The sequence below is a fragment of the Cyphomyrmex costatus genome, unplaced genomic scaffold, assembly GCF_001594065.2.
Source record: "Cyphomyrmex costatus isolate MS0001 unplaced genomic scaffold, Ccosl1.0 scaffold255, whole genome shotgun sequence".
NCBI classification, from domain to species: domain Eukaryota; kingdom Metazoa; phylum Arthropoda; class Insecta; order Hymenoptera; family Formicidae; genus Cyphomyrmex; species Cyphomyrmex costatus.
The window spans coordinates 172,535-194,440 of NW_017276638.1; the positions used below are offsets into that span (position 1 = coordinate 172,535).

The window sequence follows — 21,906 nt, forward strand, 5'->3', positions numbered from 1 at the left end:
TCTTTTTATTCAAAAACGCATTATTCTTATCTTTTGTATGGATAAAAAATTATCCAGGCAATTAACTAAATAAGTGTAATTTATTACAAAATTGTCTTATAGACTAAAAATTATATTTCGACTATTCACTAGATATATAAATATATCTTAATTCAATAGATGGTATATTCATTTCTCTAATTTAGCTTACTTTAGTATAAACAAATAGTTATTTAAACTTTAGATTTTTTTTATATTGTAGGATAAGAGTAAATTTGTCATTTTCATAATATTAGAGTTATTTCAGTTATACTTTTTCAGGTTTTGTTGGAAATAATCAAAGAATTTTTAATGTACTTAGGATCTAGGATATTAGTGATTGTAAGAAGTTATTCCTTATCTTTTGTATAGACTAAAAATTATTTAAGCTGTTAACTTAATAAGTGTATTTTATTCCAAAATTGTTTTATAGACTGAAAGTTATTTAGGCTATTTATTAAGTACATATATTTTAATTAAGTGGATGGAATATTCAGTTCTTTAATTTTGCTTAATTTAATATAGACTAATAATTATTTAAACTTTAGATTCTTTCTTTTGTATTTTAGGTCAAGAATAAATGTGTCATATTCATAGTGTTAAATTTATTTCAATTATATATTTTCAGAGATTTCACTGAAGACTTTCAAAGGATTTTCTAAAGATTATTTACTGCTTCGAGCTGCGAAAAATCAAGGTTTACATATTAGTTCTCTCTGAATATGCAATTTACGAATTTGTTGCTTTCAAAAAGTACTCTTTTTTTCGCCAGCACGCTGAGGTGTTTCGTAATTATTTATACTTATTTTGTAAGCAACAAATTCTTAAATTGCATATTTCAAAAGCAATAAATTCAAACGACATTCCAGTACCAATTTCAAGCGAGCAACAAATCTTTTATATTGATACTTTACTCTTGTTCCGTCAGCACGCTGAGGTTTCTCGTTGTTATTTACACTTTTTTTTTAGTATGTGATATATTCAAAATAATGATATTTTGATAGCAACAAATTAGCAACAAATTTCTACGTTATTTTTGTGTGTAGATTGGCTTTGTTATAGGTATTGTTCTGCTAACTTAATCTTTCTTTAACGAAACATTATTTTTTAAATAAACCTACAGAGCAATAAATTTTTTCTTTGGCAACTTTTTAGGAACAAATGTGTAATAAATAAAAATATTGGTTAAAATCGATTCTGTTCACTTTGTTCTGCTAACTTATAAGACGTGAAAAATCACTTTTCCTGTTTCACTTTCCCCCTACATAACTCCGCCAAAAATACAATTTTGAGGGAAGTTTAATATCTCAAGGATGGCAACTAGTGACATCAATTTGAGCTCAATCAGTGAGCCCATTTCACATGCTTATTCCGCTATATCCTTTCATTTAACGTTATTGTGTGTATACTATTATTATTATATTTAAAAAAAAAGAAAAGGATAAAAAATGTATATGTTGATTTTAAAAAATAAAATTTAAGAGGAAAAATACATATCAGAGATGTACTTTAAACATATAATACATATTTATTCATATGCTTGTACATGTTTCATATTTTTTATACGATAAAATATTTATGACAAGTATGACAACAATACAATTGAGAACGATATATAATATATATTGTTATGTTAATTCATTCACATTAATATAAGAGACAGTCTTGCGCGTACGCGCGCATTTTCTTAAGATATAATAGAGTCGTGTAATTGTGTGAAATATGTAAGTATATACTCTTGATTACTATCCAGTCTTTCCAGATACAGCATTTTTTGTGTCGTCTCGTGTACAAACGATTTTGTACAATATTATAAAATTTTTCTCAAAAAGAAATAAAACTGATATTATCTTCCTTAATAAATTATTTATTTAAAACTAAATAATATAATAATCCTGATCTAAATATCATAAAAAGGAAAACGTCGAATATTTGAAGAATATGTTATTAAATTGAAATTCACAGCTACAATTTTGATCCATAAACATATAAGTTACGAAATGATTATACATTACGTATGCATTTACATGAGTACTATACTTTTGGACATTGTAAAAATGTGAAAATAGGCCAGTTGGTTCGCTCCTTTCTTAAAAATTCTGGAGCGACTACCATTCGTTAACGTTTTTTTTAATAAGAGAAAATTTTCATTAGTGAAAAAATATGCTATTTACACATAAGATATTTAATTGTGCATCGATTCATTAATTCGCCGTTTGGCGAATGTATCAAAATCTATTAAATGGAAAAATGAAAAACGATTTCATACTGCAATTATTTACAGATTTTTCTCCATGTGCGAGAATTGTATACGTATTATGTGTAGAGATTTCTACGTGCGTGTCCTCAGTTCGCTCATGAAACGTACTACATAAATGCGATAAACGTAAACAAATTATACGCCGTTATTGATCCAATAAGAAAAGCACTAATTATAAGTATTAGATAATGTCATGTGGTAGTGGGCATTAGTGGTGGCAAGCACAAAATGGCAGTAGAAATTTGTGGCAAGAAATACCGAAGAACCGTCGTGTGTAACGAGCGTGACGATAAGTAATGTGTATCATTTAAACAAGTGCTTAAATTTTAAATATATTTTTACAAGAACATACGTATTTCGGATACAATTAATCGACAGAATTAAGAAATATTTAAGGAGTAAAATTGGAGAGCACATGAATGTTTGTACATTAATTTTGTTTTCCTTGTATAACTATTAGACACTTAGCAGATCTTGACATCCGTGTGATCAGTTTTATTAGATGCCTACGTATTTCATTCCAGAACATAAACTTAATTATTATTAAAACAATTGACATATAATATCCTTGGCGGAAAAAAACTTTTACGAAAAAGTACAGAAAAACTGCATAAATTGAGACAAGATCTTATTTTTAGAAATTCTTAATTTTTCATAGATATTCATAGTGGGACGTAGAGTGACATTATTTGAGGCCGAAGAATTTTTTATGCTTTTTCCAACAAACAACGCGTCACTTTACATCCCACTACAAATATCTCATAATTAAAATTTTTTTAAATTTTGTCTCAATCTATATAGTTTTTTATAAAAGTTTTTCCACCACAGGGATAATTAAATACTTTTCAATTTATCTCATTATTTTCTAGTATTTATTGTCTAAACAGTTAATTACACGATCGAAAAAAAATTTGTCATTCGCACTGAAAAATTGACACATCCTGTTTAAAATTAAGACTTATCACTGTTAACCAAAATTTTCTAGAATTAAACGCATGCCTTAAAAACTGTGACAAGAAAATCCTAGGTAAGTCCAGCATTGACAGTTTACTTCAGCATCTAGATCTTCACAAAGTGTTCGAAAAACACGACATTGTTGTATTAGGGTGGTTCTTATTTATATTAGGTCGAAATTATTTTTAAATTTTTTTTCTCACCCCATAAAATAGTTCCATTTTATGAAAAAATAGTTCCTGTAAAATTTCAGCTTAAATGGATAACGGGAAAGAATGCCGAAAGGCATCTAAAGGTCTTAAAATAGAATGTGATAATATAAATATTTTACATTTATATTACAATTAATATTTATTCAATGTTTTTAATCCATTATCCAAATAACTAGAAATGAAAAAGAAAAGCAAATTATATTGCAGGTAGTTAGTGATTATAAATGCCGCTGAAGTGATTTTAGCGTTACCAATCCTTATATTCGAAATAGTAGCTCCTATCTTTCATAACATGGCTAAAAAAGTAACATGGAAAAACAATTTGGTTAGTCTCTACAGAAATCTGGTAATGCCAACCAGATTGAAGAGTAAAATATGGAGCAACTACATATATTTATGTGGTTGTGTGTGTGCTTGAACCACAGTACAATGATTGAATGATTTATAATGTAGTAATGACGGTATCTGATTGCTACAACCAGATTGTTTCTTGAACATTCAACCACGAATACTTTTAATGGTAAATGGATCATTTGGTTAGTTTAGACAAATTATGTTGATGTGGTGTAAAGACTAATAGTTATCACCGCTCTTAGATCATTGTAAATGAACCAAACTATTATATAAAAATAGGTTAAGTTACTACCAATTTCTATTTATAATAAAGAAATGTTTCGTGCGGTGATATTTTTGATAAAAAGACGTAGAAACTTATTATATTTTTTTATCAAAAATATCACCGCACAAAACATTTTCTTATTATAAATAGAAATTAGTACTAACTTGTAAAAGAAATACATGAAAAAATATAATTTGACTAGATAAATTAATTTTTGATGAAATATTAACGATTAAAAAAATTCAAAGAATTATATACTTAGAATTATGTGTTTAAGTTAATTATAGATATCTTGATAATCGAATTGAATAATTTAAATTGCAACTTCTGAGTCGTTCATATTTGACGGATAGATAACTTATTCGTAGTAAATGATTGTCACAATCAGATCACGGTAACTATATTAAGATAGTTGACACATCAAAGTAAATAAATCATATCAACCATACACATTCTTATCACATAAAGATAACTAGGATGATATAGCTATATTGCTCACATAAAATATTTCTGGTTATGTGAATTATATTTTTTTTTCCGTGAAGGTATTGAAATTAAAAAAATGCATTTTTTAGGGGATGAAGAATACATTCATGACTCCTGATCGAAATTTCAATATAACGTTGACCTTCTTTATGAAAAAAATGTCAAATATCGCAAAAAAACCATTTTTTAAATTAAGAATAAAAACGGGCTAATGTGAGTCAATCTGTAGTAATTATATATATAGTGCGAATTAATAATTAATATTTTATTAAACTAATACTTATAATAATTTTTCAGACGTTTCGGCTTCACTCTAAGCCATCTTCAATGATCTGAACAGTAATAATATTAAATATAGTCTTCAATGGCTGAACCAGAGAGTGGTAACTCCTTCATCTTCGTTCAACTTTGACAAAAAATTCGATGGTTTTTTTGGCAATGAATAGAAGATTTAATGAAACATTATCATTTTAATAATAGTTAGTAAAGTTTAGGAAGACAAATTGAGAAACTCACCAGTACAGTGAAGTAAAATAAGAAAAATTTTGTAGGGGTATGTTTTTCAGTAATTCGATGTTTTTTTTAATGAAAAGTCGGGTAGGAGAGAAGGATTGCTCTGTATCTACTAAATTGCAAACAGATTCAATTTTGTGGGAAATAGGATGGTTAAAAACAAAGAAAAGGTATCTGCCTGAAAAGGTTTTTATGGAACCAATCTATAGTGATTTTATTATCTTCAATTGTAAAAAAAGATCCAAGAAACCCTCAAAGATCTGTCACTTTCAATTTCCATTGAGGATAGGAAAATCAATTCAAACTATAATTATTATATCAGTATGTCTGTATCGCATCATCACATATCATAAGAAAATATTATCAATCCAACGGCACAAACATTTGTAAAAATCGCTGAAGAAAGACCTATGAGTTCCGAAACGTGTACGACACTTTAGTTAGTTTTATGTTCTTATTTATATTATAAAATTTAAGAACAACATTATATTCATTTAGCTCGATATAGACCGTTTATTTTTACTTTAAATTTATTTATATTTTATATTAGATTTATATTATATTTAAATACACATCCTAAAAATCAGTACATATGAAAAATCAATCGTCTTTCGACACTCTTTACCGTAATTCGATTGAGCTGAAATTTTACAGAGATTGTTTTTTTATATAAAAAGGAACCGTTGTGAATTATGAGACTAAAAAAATTCCGTGTTCGAAAAATAAAGGCCATCCTATTGTCGTATATTAATACATGTACACCATACATTTGTATATATAAAGTGTTTATAGATTACACAAATTTATTTATTTTCTCATAATAAAATATTCAATTCTCTATTCGCATGGAGAACAATGAACCTCATACAAGACGTGTCCTGCGCCTCCAGCGAACCTTTAGTGAACATGAATATGCAATACACACGATATACATCGATTTTTACAATTAATTTGACATATATCCAGTTGGCTCTCGCAATCGAGTTTATCTTTAACCACCTAACACCGCCATATCTCTCTGGATGGTGCTTATGGCATAGACCTGAAAGATTTAGCGTATTATGTCTCTTTTTGTCATACACTGATATGCTACTTAAATGTGTCGAACGATTGCTCATACAGTCATGATAATTCTATTATCTCTAAATATCTGCTATGTTGCAGACTTACGCATAGGACGTACGTGAATAATATAATATATAATCAGCGTTTTCTTCGACAAATTTGTCGCAAGCTCGACTTTCCCTGTTAAAGCAATGTTGTAGTGATAAAATAGTGCAATTAAAAAAATTTAAGATTTAGACATCACATGAAAATGATTACCTTTTTTTATTATATTAAAATGTAGCAAACTTGAAAGACTAAAGCCCGACTTTATCCATGTAAGATTAACTTAATCTCGGTTTAACTACTACCTTTTTTTAATTATAAGAATTAGAAAAAAGATAAACAGTAAATTAAACCGATTAAAATTAATCTTACATTGCTGGAACCAGGTCTTCCAATGCCAATAGGCGTATGTCGTTAGCTCTTATTTGCCAAATGTCAATGACTACCCTAAGAACAATGATGTCTTTGCTCTCTCGTTATGTTTTTTTTATACTTAATGATTCAACTGGCACGTACTGCATACATTAAATAAATACTTTCAAAAATGTGTATAAGTCGGTGTATAATGTATTACATATAAAACAATTCGGCTTTTCCCTTATAAACTCATTAGAGAATCCTTTCCGACAAGCAAATTATAACAAATTTTATACAGGATAAGTGTCTTTCTAAAGAAAAACGATTTAAACTCGTTCAAAAGTTGTCATCTTTTAAATTCAATTTGCTTGACCGAAACGACTTCCTAATGAAACTGACAAAAATGATTAGCTTTTGATCCATAAATTTATACCTAGATGACGTTTGAGATTCTTTTAGCTCTTTAAATAATCGAGAATCTCACTTTTTATTTGTATCACGTATTTCTTAAGGATATATGAAGAATTGTAGAAAAGTTATCCATAATGGTATCACGATTGAATGCACCACTAAATTTTTTTTCATTTTGATCAGTTTCTTTTTGGCGACCGAAGGTTAACTTTTATTTATCTTTACTAAATGTGTAATAAGCCAATCATTTACGCTTTTTGCATTTATTTTTATCCAGTGAATGTTGAATTTTATCATCTCTAAGCTTTGTTGCAGAGTGCGGTTAGCACTACGAACGTCGCGCTGCTTGAAGAATTCTGAAACCTAGAAAAAAATTATAAGACATTTTCATCATGGTATAATTTAAAAAAAAAGATCAAATGTAATTACTTTTAAAAAATTAAAATTTCAAAGAAATGACTTTCTCTTACTTCGCGATAATCGTATTCCGTAATGAAGTAGTCAGGAACAACGCTAAGTATGAGATTGCTTATCGAGAGCGATTCGTTTACATACAGTGCTTCTATTTGCGGCCAATAAGCTTTAATGTGACGCCAAGCGAGGTAATGTCCGTGCGGATTGGCAGCAACGGACGTTATGACAGTATTAACTTCTTGCGCCTTAAACAGAGTCCGGTTCAGTGATAATCGAAGATAACGTTTAAGTAACCAAGGATCCATCGTCGTGCCTAAAGCTTGCAACATTAATAATTTTTCACTTTGGATTTGTGTTTTAAGATAAACGTCAAAGCAATGTTGCCAGTCAGCCACTTTTCCGAACTTGATACCTACAAACATATTAATGTTACAAATTATTTTACTTCGCGTTTTTCTCTAAAAGACTGGTATTTATAATTAGTTCTTATTTAAAGATTATCTTAATTAACATCTTAAGATACCATATGTCTGGATCCACAACTTTGCTTTAAGAGGCCGTAATAAGTCATAAGTTGTAAGTGATATATTGATCATCAGAGAATTTATGCTTTTAGGCCGTAAGAATTGGATTTTGCTCAATTCGCTTAAGTCTAACGATTAAAGACTGAAGACTGTGCAAAGCAGTTTAAAAACAGAAATTAATATCATTTAACCTTTTTCGACTTACGGTTTAAGGCCTCTTAAAGTAAGATTGTGGATCGAGACTATTGCTCTGATCGATTTGCATTATGACATTTAAGATAGATGCTAATGTTGCTGTGATTGGTTTATGTGGTTATGGCATTTAAGATGTGTGGTTTTAAAAATATTCTATTATTCCTGATAACAAAACCTGCGGAAACAGATTTGGAGCAGAGTCTGCTGACAATTTTTGATTGCAGATTGGCAACAAATTGTAGACAGAGTCTGTATTACCAGATATTTGTCAGCAGACTCTGCTCGGTTTTTGTTACAAATCTGCTACAAAACATGTCAACAAATGTTGTCGCCAAATTCATAGCCAAATGCAGACGCAGATGGCTATGGCTTTGTAGTCAAAATCTGATCGAGTTCGCTGCCAATTTGCGCGCAAATTGGCAATATTTTGCTATCAGGGATATAAATACCGAACTATATATAATTATATTGAAAATGTTAAACAATTGAAACTGAAAATTTCAAAAAATAAAAGGCTACGAGTTTATTGTTAAGATGTAAGTTGCTCTTTAATTTAAACAGAATATAAGTATAATTTCATATTTCAATTCCTTAATATATTAAAATGTTAAGGAATTAAAATTGAAGAGCAACTTACATCTTAACATAAACTCGTAGCCTTTTAATATCGTTTATTTTTTTAATTATATTGATATTATATTATTGATAATGATAAACAACAATTTATATATTAAATATAATATATTCTTTCTTTACCTGCCATATAAACGATTTTTCGTATATTGGGCGCGATGCGTATTCCTTTCGATATCCAATCTTCAAAAAGTCTTTTTGCAGGTGTCACTACATCGTCTATTTCTAATTCAACAGCGGATTTTAGTACTGCTGTTCTCAATAATCTACATTAAAATAAATTTGGATTAATATCCTGTTCGTTGTGTTAGTCAGTGAATATCTAACAATTAAAGAACAATTTTTTAAATAAAGAAAAATTTTTTAAATAATATACTGTACTTTTCCAAGTGAGATCCTTGATCCATCAAACCAATATATCTTGTAATTGGACCCATCAGTTGTCTAAAAAATATGATATATTTTTTATATGCTGTACTCTCGGCGAGTCTATCTTTCCAAAAGTTCAAATATCGAAGTACGGTTGCCCATGGCGCATAATCTCTTTCATTGGCAAGGTAAAGCGAAAGTTCTAATGGGATTGAAGCATCCACCTCGCCCGCATCGCAAAGCGAAAATGCATCGTCGATGAGACTCGCCCGATCTGCCGGACTAAACTTGGTGTGATTCTTCATCAAAGTATTAATGATCGAGATCCACATCTTCTTCGGATAATTTACTCGATAAAAACCAGTTTGGTTGATATTGCATTTGATGTATTCGACATCGCTCGATATGTCGAAAGTTGCTAAATAAAATATGAAATAATTGTCTTAATTTCTTAATTAGAATTTGCAGAAATCAGATGTGCCAAAAGCATGTGTCTTCTGAATTATAGATTTACATATATAGATTACGCTTTCACATAAGACCTTGCGTGACAAAATTGAAAGAGGACTAGTTATATCTTATATACATTTTATATGCACATATATAATGTATATAAATGTATGTGCATGTATTAGGTGGATATCTATGAAATGCGGATTTTTCTAACAAGTGGCGCCACACATACGTTCTTACGCGTGGTGATTGACATATATAATACAAAAATTTAAACCTTTTTATCTAATAATAATATTAATATTAAACAATAATAATAATAATATTAAATAAAAAATGTTGGTCTGTTGAGATAGTTTATAAAATAATATATAAATATAATATCAAATGTTCTTTTGGAACTCACAGGTCTTTCTTCAGCGATTCTTATAGATGTTACAATGTCATAGAGATAAACGCGTAATCTTACGGTCGAAGCGACATGATGTAGTACAATTACGCGTTTATCTCTATGACATTGTAACATCTATAAGAATCGCTGAAGAAGGACCTGTAAGTTCTAAAAAAACGTTCGATATTATATTTATATTATTTTATATTTATTTTTATATTTATTTTTTATTTTTATGTTGTATTAACATTGTAAACTAGAAATTTATTGCATAAAAAATTTATTACATAAAAAAATCTTATCACCGCTCAATTTAGACAGTTTTTTCTTTATACTTTGCATTGCAAAAAAACGAGCGAAATCTAATTAAATAAATTTTAATATAATTGTTACCATTGGTCATATTCATCCACACTTCCATATAAGATTCTGCGGAGTCATCCTGATCTGTATAACAGTGTAACGGGATGTACCACTTGTAGTCAAAGGATGATTTGGGATGCGAAGTATTTACTCCTTCTCGAGGTGAAGCAAGGAATCTTTTTTGGGTCGCTGTGATAATATTGTCTTCACGGATGATGGTAACAAGTGGGAAGCCCATTTGTTGGATCCAAGTGTTCATTATAGTCTGCCAATATGTTTCAATTATATTAAATACGTGCAGCAAAAAATGCGCAAAATAATTATTCTTATATCTTATACTTATCGCACTTACTTTCACATCGAGTTCTGTGCTAGTAGATGAATTTTTAGAATGTTTTGTAAGAACCTCCCACAAATCATTGGTCTCCGTATTTCCATATGCGTGCATATTTAGATAATCATTTAGTCCGCCTTGAAAAGCACACGCGCATAAAACTACTTCCAACATATAGAGGACGGAAGCACCTTTGTAATAGCTAACCGTATCGAATATGCTTTCTATCTCAATGGGGTTTTCGACGGATACACTTACAGGGTGACTGTTGGCTAGTGCATCGAGTTCGAGTGCTCGTTGCGTTTTGTGTAATATGAACAAATCCATCATACTCCATTCGGGGAAAATATGATTCACGCCTTTATATTCAAAGAACGTTGCAGCACCTTCATTCAGCCACAGATCATTCCACCATTTCATTGTCACGAGATTGCCGAACCATTGATGAGCCAATTCGTGAGCCATAATAACGGCTATGTATTCTTGTATTTCAGTAGGTGTTTCTTGTGGATCATACATTAAAAACGATTCTCGAATAGTAATTAGGCCCCAATTTTCCATAGCAATCGGCTCAAAATCAGGAATTGCTATTATATCTAAGCACAAAAAGAAACATATATTATAAAACATTGTATATTAAAACAAAGTATTAACAATCTTTTCATAAGTACATATTATATGTTTTATTCATATTCTGTTTGAGAAGCGTACCTTGCTTTGGCAAAGGATAAGGTATGCCAAAGAAAGATTCAAAGTAATCCATAATACGAGCAGCAGTGGTCATGGCATATTTCATATGTGGAAGCATATGAGATGAGGCATACACACTTACAGACGTATTTCTCTTTGTTAATTCATAAACTCTTTTAAAATCGCATACCACAAAAGCCACCAAATACGTTGACATGTCTACTGATTCTTGAAAATCGTCGCGTAGCTGAAAAGCAACATTATCCTGAACTAGGTTGATGTAAATGTGGTCATTCACAGATAATACCATAATTGCAATAATGTGATCTGATCTGTCATGCTTACGATCGGCAAGTAAAAACATGGTGATACTTTAGAGATGTTAATCGTGTAGCTGTCACATCAAATTAAATAAGTAATATATTTGTATTTACTTACTAATGTACTTACGAGATTTGTACCCAAGTAAAATCCGGCCTCCTCGGTATTTATAGCGGGCATATTACATAACGCAATATGAAATCTGTCTCTATATATTGATATCTTAAATTTAGCTTTAAATTGTGGTTCATCGAAACAAGGAAAGGCCATGCGCGCGTATGTCGGTTCGAAACGAGTTGTAGCTAAATATCTAAAAATTAAAGAAAAAATTGAAAAGCTCAGTCTTATTCAAGTAACGATAAAGTATTCACCTGTTATAAAGGGAATAATCATAATTTTGAAGTTACCTGTAATCTCCTTCAGGAGTGATATAACTGCTAAAATAAAATCCTTTAAGTTCAGTAGAGTTTAATGTTGAATTAAAACTCAAGAATAGCGTGTAATTGTTCTTTTTTCGAAACGATAAGTCTTCTAATTCTAGATATAACTGCTCGCGCTTTGGATACTCGAGTAACTTCGCGATTTTCAGCTCTTCTTGACCCTCTTTGACTATCTAAAAGTCAACTCTCGAAAATTAAACAAAGACTGATATTGTATTGTACATGTGATCGTAATGTTACTTACTTGTTCCTTTATTGTCAAGTTCTTACTATGGAAGACGATAAATTTGGACTCTTCATCAACATAGAATTCGATTGTGACTCGTCCTACAAATGAAAACAAATCATAAATTTATTATGTACAAATAATGATACATTTCTTTATTTAAACACAAAACTTTTTTAATTTACCTCTAAATTCTAAGGTGGTAAGATTTGGATGCATGGTAATATTGTACCTAGTAGGATGTGCGAAGGCAGGTAATCTTATGTTATCCCATGGAAATATCTGTAAAATTTATTATTATTCGATATTGAATTCAATAAGTATAAAAATATATATTTATTGCTATAATTATATTCACTGATTAATATTTTATTATCCTGTACTGTGTGCAAAACTTTGTAAACACATTTTATACGTTATTATGCCATTTTACGTCTTATTTATAAGAATTTGCAAATTTTTCATGAATTATATCCCATTCCTTCCCTCTACATGAATAATACATTCCTATAATATATAGGGGAGACCGGAAACAAAAGTAACATTTTGACTTTAAAGTGTTATAATAGTTAAAATATAATATTTACATTAAAAAAGTATATTCTTTTAGATGTAGAATTTATTTAGCTACAAAATTTTCTTTGATTCAATTTTTCAATGTAACTAAAAAAAGGTTAGGTTCGTTTAAAGACTATGAGGAATATTGTTACAATCGTCCCAACTCCCGGGACCATTGTAACAGTAGAAGAGGGACAATTATATCACATAAATAAAATAATGATTATTTTATTGGGTTTATTAATAAACCTTTATATATAATTATAAACATTTATTGTATATTATTGTTCATATGTATTTATTATATGTAGGTACTGCTTTATATTTAATGATAATAAAATTTATGAAAAGGACAAAACGAAAAAAATACTTTTCCTCTAATAAGTATAAAATTAAAATATGAAGGAACAACAAAACAATACTAAAATAAAATCAGTAAGTACGGGGACAATTGTAACGTTAGATAGAACTGACATCAGGCATCGATGTTACTATTCTTCCTTAATGGTATTTTATGGTTCATATAATTTTTTTTAAATAAAAACCTAGATAAAAATCAACTCAAATATAAAAAACATCAACACAGATCATTAAAACATATGATAATGCATTATACCTTTGTTATAAAGAAAAAAAAATATTTTGAACTTTGTGTACGCAATAAAAGTTACTTTAAACATGAAAAAAGGTTCGCGTACAAGAGTAAAGTACATTAAAGCAATTAATTGACGGGATCATTTTGATCTCAAAATGTTTCTAGAATTATTTGCTCTAAGAATGTTCACAATCCGAATTTTTTGCTCATCGTTTACGTCGAAAAATTCGACCCACAGTATGGCTGTGCTGACTCGCGTACAAGAGTAAAGTACATTAAAGCAATCAATTGCCGGGATCATTTTGGTCTCAAAATGTATCTAGAATTATTTGCTCTAAGAATATCCAGAATCCGACATTTTGCTCATCGTTTACGTCGAAAAATTCGACCCACAGTGTGGCTGTGCTGGGTCGCGTACAAGAGTAAAGTACATTAAAGCAATCAATTGCCGGGATCATTTTGGTCTCAAAATGTTTTTAGAATTATTTGCTCTAAGAATATCCAGAATCCGATATTTTGCTCATCGTTTACGTCGAAAAATTCAACCCACAGTGTGGCTGTGCTGGGTCGCGTACAAGAGTAAAGTACATTAAAGCAATCAATTGCCGGGATCATTTTGGTCTCAAAATGTTTTTAGAATTATTTGCTCTAAGAATATCCAGAATCCGATTTTTTTTTCTCATCATTTACGTCGAAGGATTCGATCCACAGTGTGGCTGTGCTGACTTAAGACTAAAGTTGGCACGTCCATCAATTTTTCAAAGAAAAATAGCAGCAAGTGAAAAATCAACTACATATTCTTGAAGGGCTTTTTTTTGCTAATTTAAATTCTACTTCAAAAACACACCTAAAACCAAAATCCCCCTTATATTCCATCCGCCAGATTAACAAAAACAGATTTTAGAAGACTGAATCAAAACGCCATTTTGAACTTTCAATTTTTAAATACGGATTCGTAACGAACGTCCCCAAAAACCACCTGTAACCAAATTTCAATAAAATCGAAGAATCTTAAGGATTTCAGTAACATTTCCGTCCGCCATATTGGATCAACTATTTCGAACTTTCAATTTTTGACTAAAGATTCGTAACGATCGTCCCCTAAATCACCAATATACCAAATTTCACCAAAATTGAAAAATTTTTAGGATTTCCGATACATTTCCGTCCGCCATATTAGATCAGCTACTTCGATCTTTCAATTTTTAAGTACGGATTCGTAACGAACTTTAATTTTATGATATTTTTAATATCATAAAATTAAAAATCTACAAAAAATAGAAATTTGAAATTTGCTTTAGAGTATCAAAGTAAGGCTATATATATGCACACAATACAGGATAATAAAAAATGAATCAGTAGATATAATTATGACAATAAATATCTACTTTTATATTTATTAAATTCAATATCAAATTTAATATCTAGTTTATTGACTCATTGTTGATCAATTAAATGGAAAAATTTTTCAAAAGTAAACAAGATAAATATAATTTTTTGTCTTAAATATTATATTAACTATATTAATATCTTGACATGTATTTAAATGTGCGTACCTCTCCATTCTCCATCCGAGGTACGGCATCCTTTTCGTCATCCATAATTGTACTCGAGTCTTTTTCAGAACAAACACAGCCTAAAAAGAAAAATAATATGTATTTGAAAATAAAAAATAAATATAAAAATGTGATCTTTATGCAAAAATTAAATTTATGATGTCTGAATGTGTGCGATATAATATTGTGACTTTTAAGAATAATGACGCTCGCTCAAAATAGAGATTTAAATACCAGTTCGTAAAGGCGCCAAGGCGATGATAAGTGATGTAACAAGCAGTACCATGCAACAAATACAAAGCACACAGTAAGTCTTTCTCTCAGAACATCTAACGACTTCATTTGCGCGCTCATAAAAGTTACGTCTGTGCAATCCTGCGCTGCTATCTCCTGAAACAAGGAATACCCTGTAGAAAGAAATTTGCTCCAAGATCGTGTAATTACAGTGTATAAATTACACTGAAATTATAATTGCGTATATACAACTTACAGTTAATTAACATAATTAATTTAAAAAACAACAAATGATGATATTAAAATACGGTATTAAAAACAAACAACAAATAAAAGATGACAATATTTATCAAATTATTCTATAAATTTAAAAATAAGATCTCATGATAGATATTGATATTGATGATAGATATTGTCATCTTTTATTTTATTGCTTGTTTTTAATACCATATTTTAATATCATCGTTGTTTTTTTTAAATATAACAAGCGTTATCTTTGTATTTATATAATTAATTTAGTATAATTAACTATAATTAATTACAGGTACGTCAAATTTTATTTCATAGCAATTAATATATAATCTAAAATTTCTTTCTTTACCAGCTTCATTTTGTTTTCACATGTGCAATAAATCTAAATAAGAAGTTAGTATAATTACAAAATAAAGAGATAAATTATTTTAAAAATAAATTTCCAAATTATAATTATTTTGTATATACATATAAAAAAATAATTTAATTACTTACAAATGTACATAAAAGATACTATTTGCGTATAATTTAACTAAATTTAATTTATAAATTATATTCATCGTTATTAATTTAATACTTTGATGCATGTATAATGAAACATTTGTTCTCCTCACGATTAAGCTCTTGAACTAGATTTTGCATTACTGCACGACTATGCAGAATAACTAGTGCACTTAACTCATACAAAAAATAAAGTAAAACATTTTTAGCAATTCGAATGTTAATATTTTTAATTTTTAAAATACTTTTAAATTAAACTATAAACCTATATATACGCCAGTAAATCTTATAGGTATAAATCTTTAATTCTATTTAAAACAGTAAAAAAGCATATTTATTTTTATAATATTTAGATTTGATACATCTTTTTTAATTTGATGTTGAAATTGTAACATTTTTAATGAACAAATTATGTATCTTTTAATTACCTTAAAATTTTATAATCTCTTTAAAATTATTTTATTTGTTTAAACATGAATAATTTTAATTTATTACTTTTGTAGTTAATATTCTTAAACTGTGAAAGGAATTTTATACAAAAAAATTTTTTTTAATTAAGATTTGTCTTAGAGATTTTTACGTAGTGTTAATGCATTAGCTTTATTCCATTCGGTTTTTATTGGAATTTATAATTTAAATAACAATAAAATAAATCTATAATCTATAAGTCTTGAAAATAAACAATTCGTATAAATTATATGACATTTATAACGCGTATAATATTTTTGCAAATATATTTTCTTACACAATCGCGTATACATATAAATACATGTGTGCAATGAAATCATTGAACAAAATTATCAACTCGTCATACGTATCTATTTCTGATGTTAATAGAGATCTTAACAATAAAAGCTGTGTATAATTGCGATACAAAGTATCACAACGTGGGTGGATGAAAACGAAGCGTGCACGCTGTAATTCGAAAGATCAGAGGAAGCTTTCGTTTTATTGATTGCACTCACGTGCTTTATAGTCTATTCGCAGCTCGTGAAGAACTATAAGTGGGCCATCTGACCAAGTTCTTATAGAAAATAATCTAGGTATAGTATACATGTACCAGAGAAAGAGTCAGAAGCACGCGATCGCATAATGTTCTACTCCCCAACGAGCCACCCAATAGGGAGATCTCACCTGTCAGAAAAGCAACATCGTCCACATCCTGCTCGCTCATCGCGAACTGATTTGGTGGTGGTCTTCGATGAACGAGTTCTTTTACCTGACCGTCTTTTGAGGCATAGGAGACTTTTATGAGCGGCTCTCTCTGTTCAGCCAGTATTTGCGCGGACGCTTGATCGTCGCCTCGTAGTTTTTCCTTCGAACGAGCTTTCGCCACTGTACCGTTGTCTTAAAATTGAAGCTTCAACGAGGAAAAATTTCGATTTTAATAGATGGCGTTTGGAATTTAATTCTCCGTGAAGCCGGTTCACGTGTGCCACCACGGTTATTTGAGCCGTATCAGTTACTATCGGCTCAAGTTTGTCTATCATTTGCTACACGCAATTGCAACAATGTGATCGAATTAAGTTGAGCCTTTTTTTAGGCTTTTTTTAGGCGTAAACCTCAATCAGTAATCTTAATGCTTTATCGATAGCACGCTTTTGAGATGACGCGTGGAATTCAGTGAGCAACACCAGGAATCAAATGCGAGTAGTGACGCGCGAACGACCGACGTCACTCATTCGGTGTAAACGCGCTGACTCGTGCGGAACACGGACGCACCGAGCACAAACCGGGACTCGGACTTTATGCAACACCAGCGAAAGCAGCACGACCGCAATCAACTCTACTGTAAAGAACCAATACTGTCAGTACGCAAAAAACCGCGGACTTATAAAATCTAAGTCGAGTATCCCAACACCGTCAGCGAGTCTATAGCGCGCATTCCTTGATGTTTCATTGGCATTAAAAGCGTGGGATATAGCTACTGCGGAGTTAGGCAGAAATGGCGGCTTTCCAAACCCCGTGGGTGGTGGACTGCTTTGCGGGGGTGGTTTTGCCGGTCCTCGTGAGTTGGGGTGGTTAGCATTACGGTGGCGCCATCCCTGATCTATGCTTTGCAACCCCTTCGTTGGTGGCCCATCGTGATATTGGTCTCAGTTGCGGAAGCAGTCAACCAGACAATGCAAGGGCTTTATGGCTTTCTATTTCGTTTTGGTTGATAGATAAAATTTGGTCCGATTCTAGAACGTCTTTATGTAGCATTTTTTTAAATTGTAAATATTTAGTTTATCGAATATTGTTGTTTTAATTTTATAAAAGCAACAAAAAGGTTTATTATATCTATTATTTCTTTTCATTGTCACTTTTAGTTAATATAAGAGTTTTGAATGATTTATAGTTACTTGATTTTATTATATAATGTATTAAAGAAAATTTTTCACTCCGCGGAGGCATCTTTTTTATATACTTTTTGTCAAGATTTAAAAAAATTTACATGTATTTATGTCATACATATAATCAAATTTTGACAATTCTGTGAGAATCTTCATTTAAATTACGTACAATATTTTATTACACTTCTCGACTTTAAATCATTTATAATAAATAACTATTAATTTATAATTTCAAAATAACAAATTATTTTTTATTTGGATCTTATTATGTATTCAAATATTGTATAATTATATTTAATAAATTGATGTTGTATATATATATATATAAAATTTTAATTAATTTCTCTCATTTTTTGTATTAAACTACGATAGATAATAGAATTATATATAGGACTGTTTTCACAATATATATATATATAAAGCAAATGTATATAATATTGTATTATATTCCACATGAGATACACCCATGACCTTTTTGAGATCAGAATTGTTGGCGAATCGCGAATGGATCAGTTTGTTCGAGAGGTCCATATCGATTTTCTTTTCTTTATGCACCCCTCTGACAATCATATTACGGTCATTTATGAAGTAACATTCTGCTTCTATTGATAATGGAAGTTTTTTTGCACAATTTAATCACGCACACACAGCAGAAACTAAAAATCAAATATTAAAAGAATGTTTAATGTTATTTTAGAGAAGACATGGTTGAGTAAAGACACGTAAAAGCACAATAAAGATATATGATTTCTATTGACATAAAATTAATCACATTTTAAAGAAAGACACAAACAAGAATATTTGCTGAATGTTAGATAAAATTATGCTTCTTTTGTAAATCTTTAATAAATCACATTTCTAAGAGTATAACATTAGCAAAAATATCTGCGAATCGATAAAGTTAAGATACAGACTAATTTTGACATTGATGAATATGGATAGAAAAGGAACGTCTATAAATGACTGAACTTTTGAACTTATGACCCTTTCTGTTTTTCTACGTTGTTCCAGCGAGACTTCTTCGACTACAAAAAACGTTGTATAATATGAGTTATTTAGTATTTTGTGGTCGCAGTGAATCTCGTGTTACTTTAAAATATATGTCGCATCTGGTCAAACGAGTTCCGACGCTGGGCGAAACGCATTGAAACATTCATGCGCTTTCCGACTGCAATACGTTCGTGGTAGTTACGTGTCCCGAAAGAATTGGCTGGTGTTATAAACGTCGATCCTTTTTCCGGTCGATTTAGTTTCAAAATACGTACTATTAGCAAGAGCGTACGCAGAGGGAAGCAGGGGAGGCAGTTGCCCCTACTAAATTTTAGCAAAGCCATATTAATATTTAAGATATTAATCTGATTATAAGACATTGCAGACGGAATAATAAGGTCCAATCACAGTAGAGAGTAAGGCCATAACGTACTCGTATAAGCAGTAATCAATCCAACATGTCGATTTCCGAAAAAGTTTGCACTCACAAGTAAACCTACGGAAAAATATTTGACACGTATATTTTTTTATCGGCAAAGGTCCACTCTGAAGGGTGGAAACTACCCCTTAAAGGTAAGAGATAGATTTAACATTTTGAATTTTATACCTTTGACATAAGATTTAATCAAGCGGGATTCAGCGACCCCAAAAACCTCTTAGCACATATTACTTTTTAAAATTTTCAATTTATTTTACCTAATACGTTAAATCTACCCTTTTCCTTCAAGGGGTAGTTTTCACCTTTCAGAGTGGACCTTTGCCGATAAAAAAAAATACGTGTCAAAAATTTTTCATAGTTCTACAAATTTGCAAAGTTTTATTAAAATCGATGAGTGACACTTCCGTAGGTTTACTTGTCAGTGATCACAATTGACGCTTGATATTTGTCAATATCTATCATGTGATTTACTTTGATGTTGAAAATGAGCGTCAAGTGTCAGCATGAAAAGGTGAACAAGTATTAGGAAAGTTTGCTGAAGAGAACCTCGAAGATTGGTTTTAACCCTCTACCCGTGTTCGGGGGTCTTTTTTGACCCAGGCGTTTTTAAACTTCTTGTGGTATTACAGTATTATCAACAAAAAGATCACACATAAATTATTTAATAATTATTTTATAATATATGCGCGTATACCTTTCAAATAATTAATAATTAATTTTATTTAATAAATAAAAGAATATGGAAAAGTATACAAGTTTTTAATAAATATTTTATGTCGAGTCTATATATGAAATGAACACGGATAAAGGGTTAATGTAGGTCTGTTTCAATAAATCTTGTGTAAAAATAGAATTTTGTTCCTCCCCCCCAACTGAAATCTTGCGTACGCTTTTGATTATTAGTGTGGTTGGTCCTCCGGTAATCAGTCCGCTGAACACGCGGGGACGTAATAAATAAGACAAGAATTGAGATGTATTAAACTACTGCGAAGATCGTAAATTCGAAAAGCTTTCTTCGGTATAAGGCTACACCTATCTTTAGATTTTCCTAAGTAAGATTTGTATCGTGAGCAAGTCACGGAGGGCAGCAATTTGCAAATTTTAAATGTATGCCAACCTATATATGTGGTCACGCGAGCATCGAGGGAGAGCGCTATCTCAACCATCTACATAAGCAGTATTCACGTTAAGATGGGGGGTTTATTAAATTTGAATAACATAAAATCACTAGAGTTATCGGAGCAAAACACAATTTGAGCAAATACTCCAAATATATCGTGCGGATCGTTACGATCTAAATTCTGTATAATTAATGAAGACGCGCGCACATTGCTTTCTACTTGAAATAATTCTCGCAAAAACCACGGAGGCAATCAATAAAATTTATTGTACATTTTTTACCTTTTCATCTGAAATACCTTTTTATCGATTATATTATATTTTATGTTTTTGCATTATGCAATTTTCATAAATATATTTAGCACATACTCTTTGCAGCGTGAAATAGAAATTTAATAAAGTATAAAGGTCTACTGTCTATAGCTGAAGTAGTAGGTATACACTTTTGAAACGTGTACGATATTTGGTGAAAGCAAGAAAAAGAATTCTGGTGCAGTCTAGTGCAGGAATAAGAAATAAATCCATAATAAAATGTTACACATACCCGAATCGCACGTTTTCCTCGTGGCATGTCTTAACGGTGCCTTCGCGTCTATTTCCGCAGGGTCTGTAGATTCATGTCGCTTAGGCGTCCTAGACAAAGGCTCCAATTGAATATGCTCGCTGCTATCCTTTCCTGGACTTCCTTTCGGCATTTTATTCTCGCTTCTCTACTTTCTCTGCTACTCCGGCCGATTTTTTATTCGGCAAAGTCGGAGTTTCGAGCGGAAGAAACTTTCTTCTTTGTTTCTAAAGTACTTTGTTTGTCAAATGACATACTTCGTATTTGTTGCTGATTGACGTTCTGCTAATTATTGCTACTTTATATCACTCGAAAAATATCGGAGCATAGACCATCTGCCATCTTCAGACATTCTCACGACATCTCATGATAGTATCGATCGCCCTTTTCCTATACTGGACGTAATGTTCATGTCGAAAATTATATCGAGCTATTCTTTTGGTAGTTTCAGTTAAGTTTCTACGCCGACAT

The 21,906-nt window shown here is 30.5% G+C and overlaps 1 protein-coding gene across 1 annotated transcript; it reads right to left on the reverse strand.

Moving 5' to 3' along the window:
- Positions 1 to 7,144: 7,144 nt before the first annotated feature.
- LOC108774492 (endoplasmic reticulum aminopeptidase 1) lies at positions 7,145 to 21,568 on the reverse strand. Its single transcript, XM_018540621.1, has 15 exons — positions 21,418 to 21,568; positions 17,124 to 17,336; positions 15,237 to 15,392; positions 15,003 to 15,082; positions 12,479 to 12,575; positions 12,312 to 12,394; positions 12,035 to 12,240; positions 11,757 to 11,937; positions 11,328 to 11,553; positions 10,635 to 11,212; positions 10,313 to 10,547; positions 9,088 to 9,493; positions 8,830 to 8,972; positions 7,411 to 7,766; positions 7,145 to 7,303 (listed from the first exon to the last, which is right to left on the reverse strand). The coding sequence occupies exons 1-15, from the start codon at positions 21,566 to 21,568 to the stop codon at positions 7,145 to 7,147; spliced, it is 3,270 nt and encodes a 1,089-aa protein (XP_018396123.1).
- Positions 21,569 to 21,906: the final 338 nt, after the last annotated feature.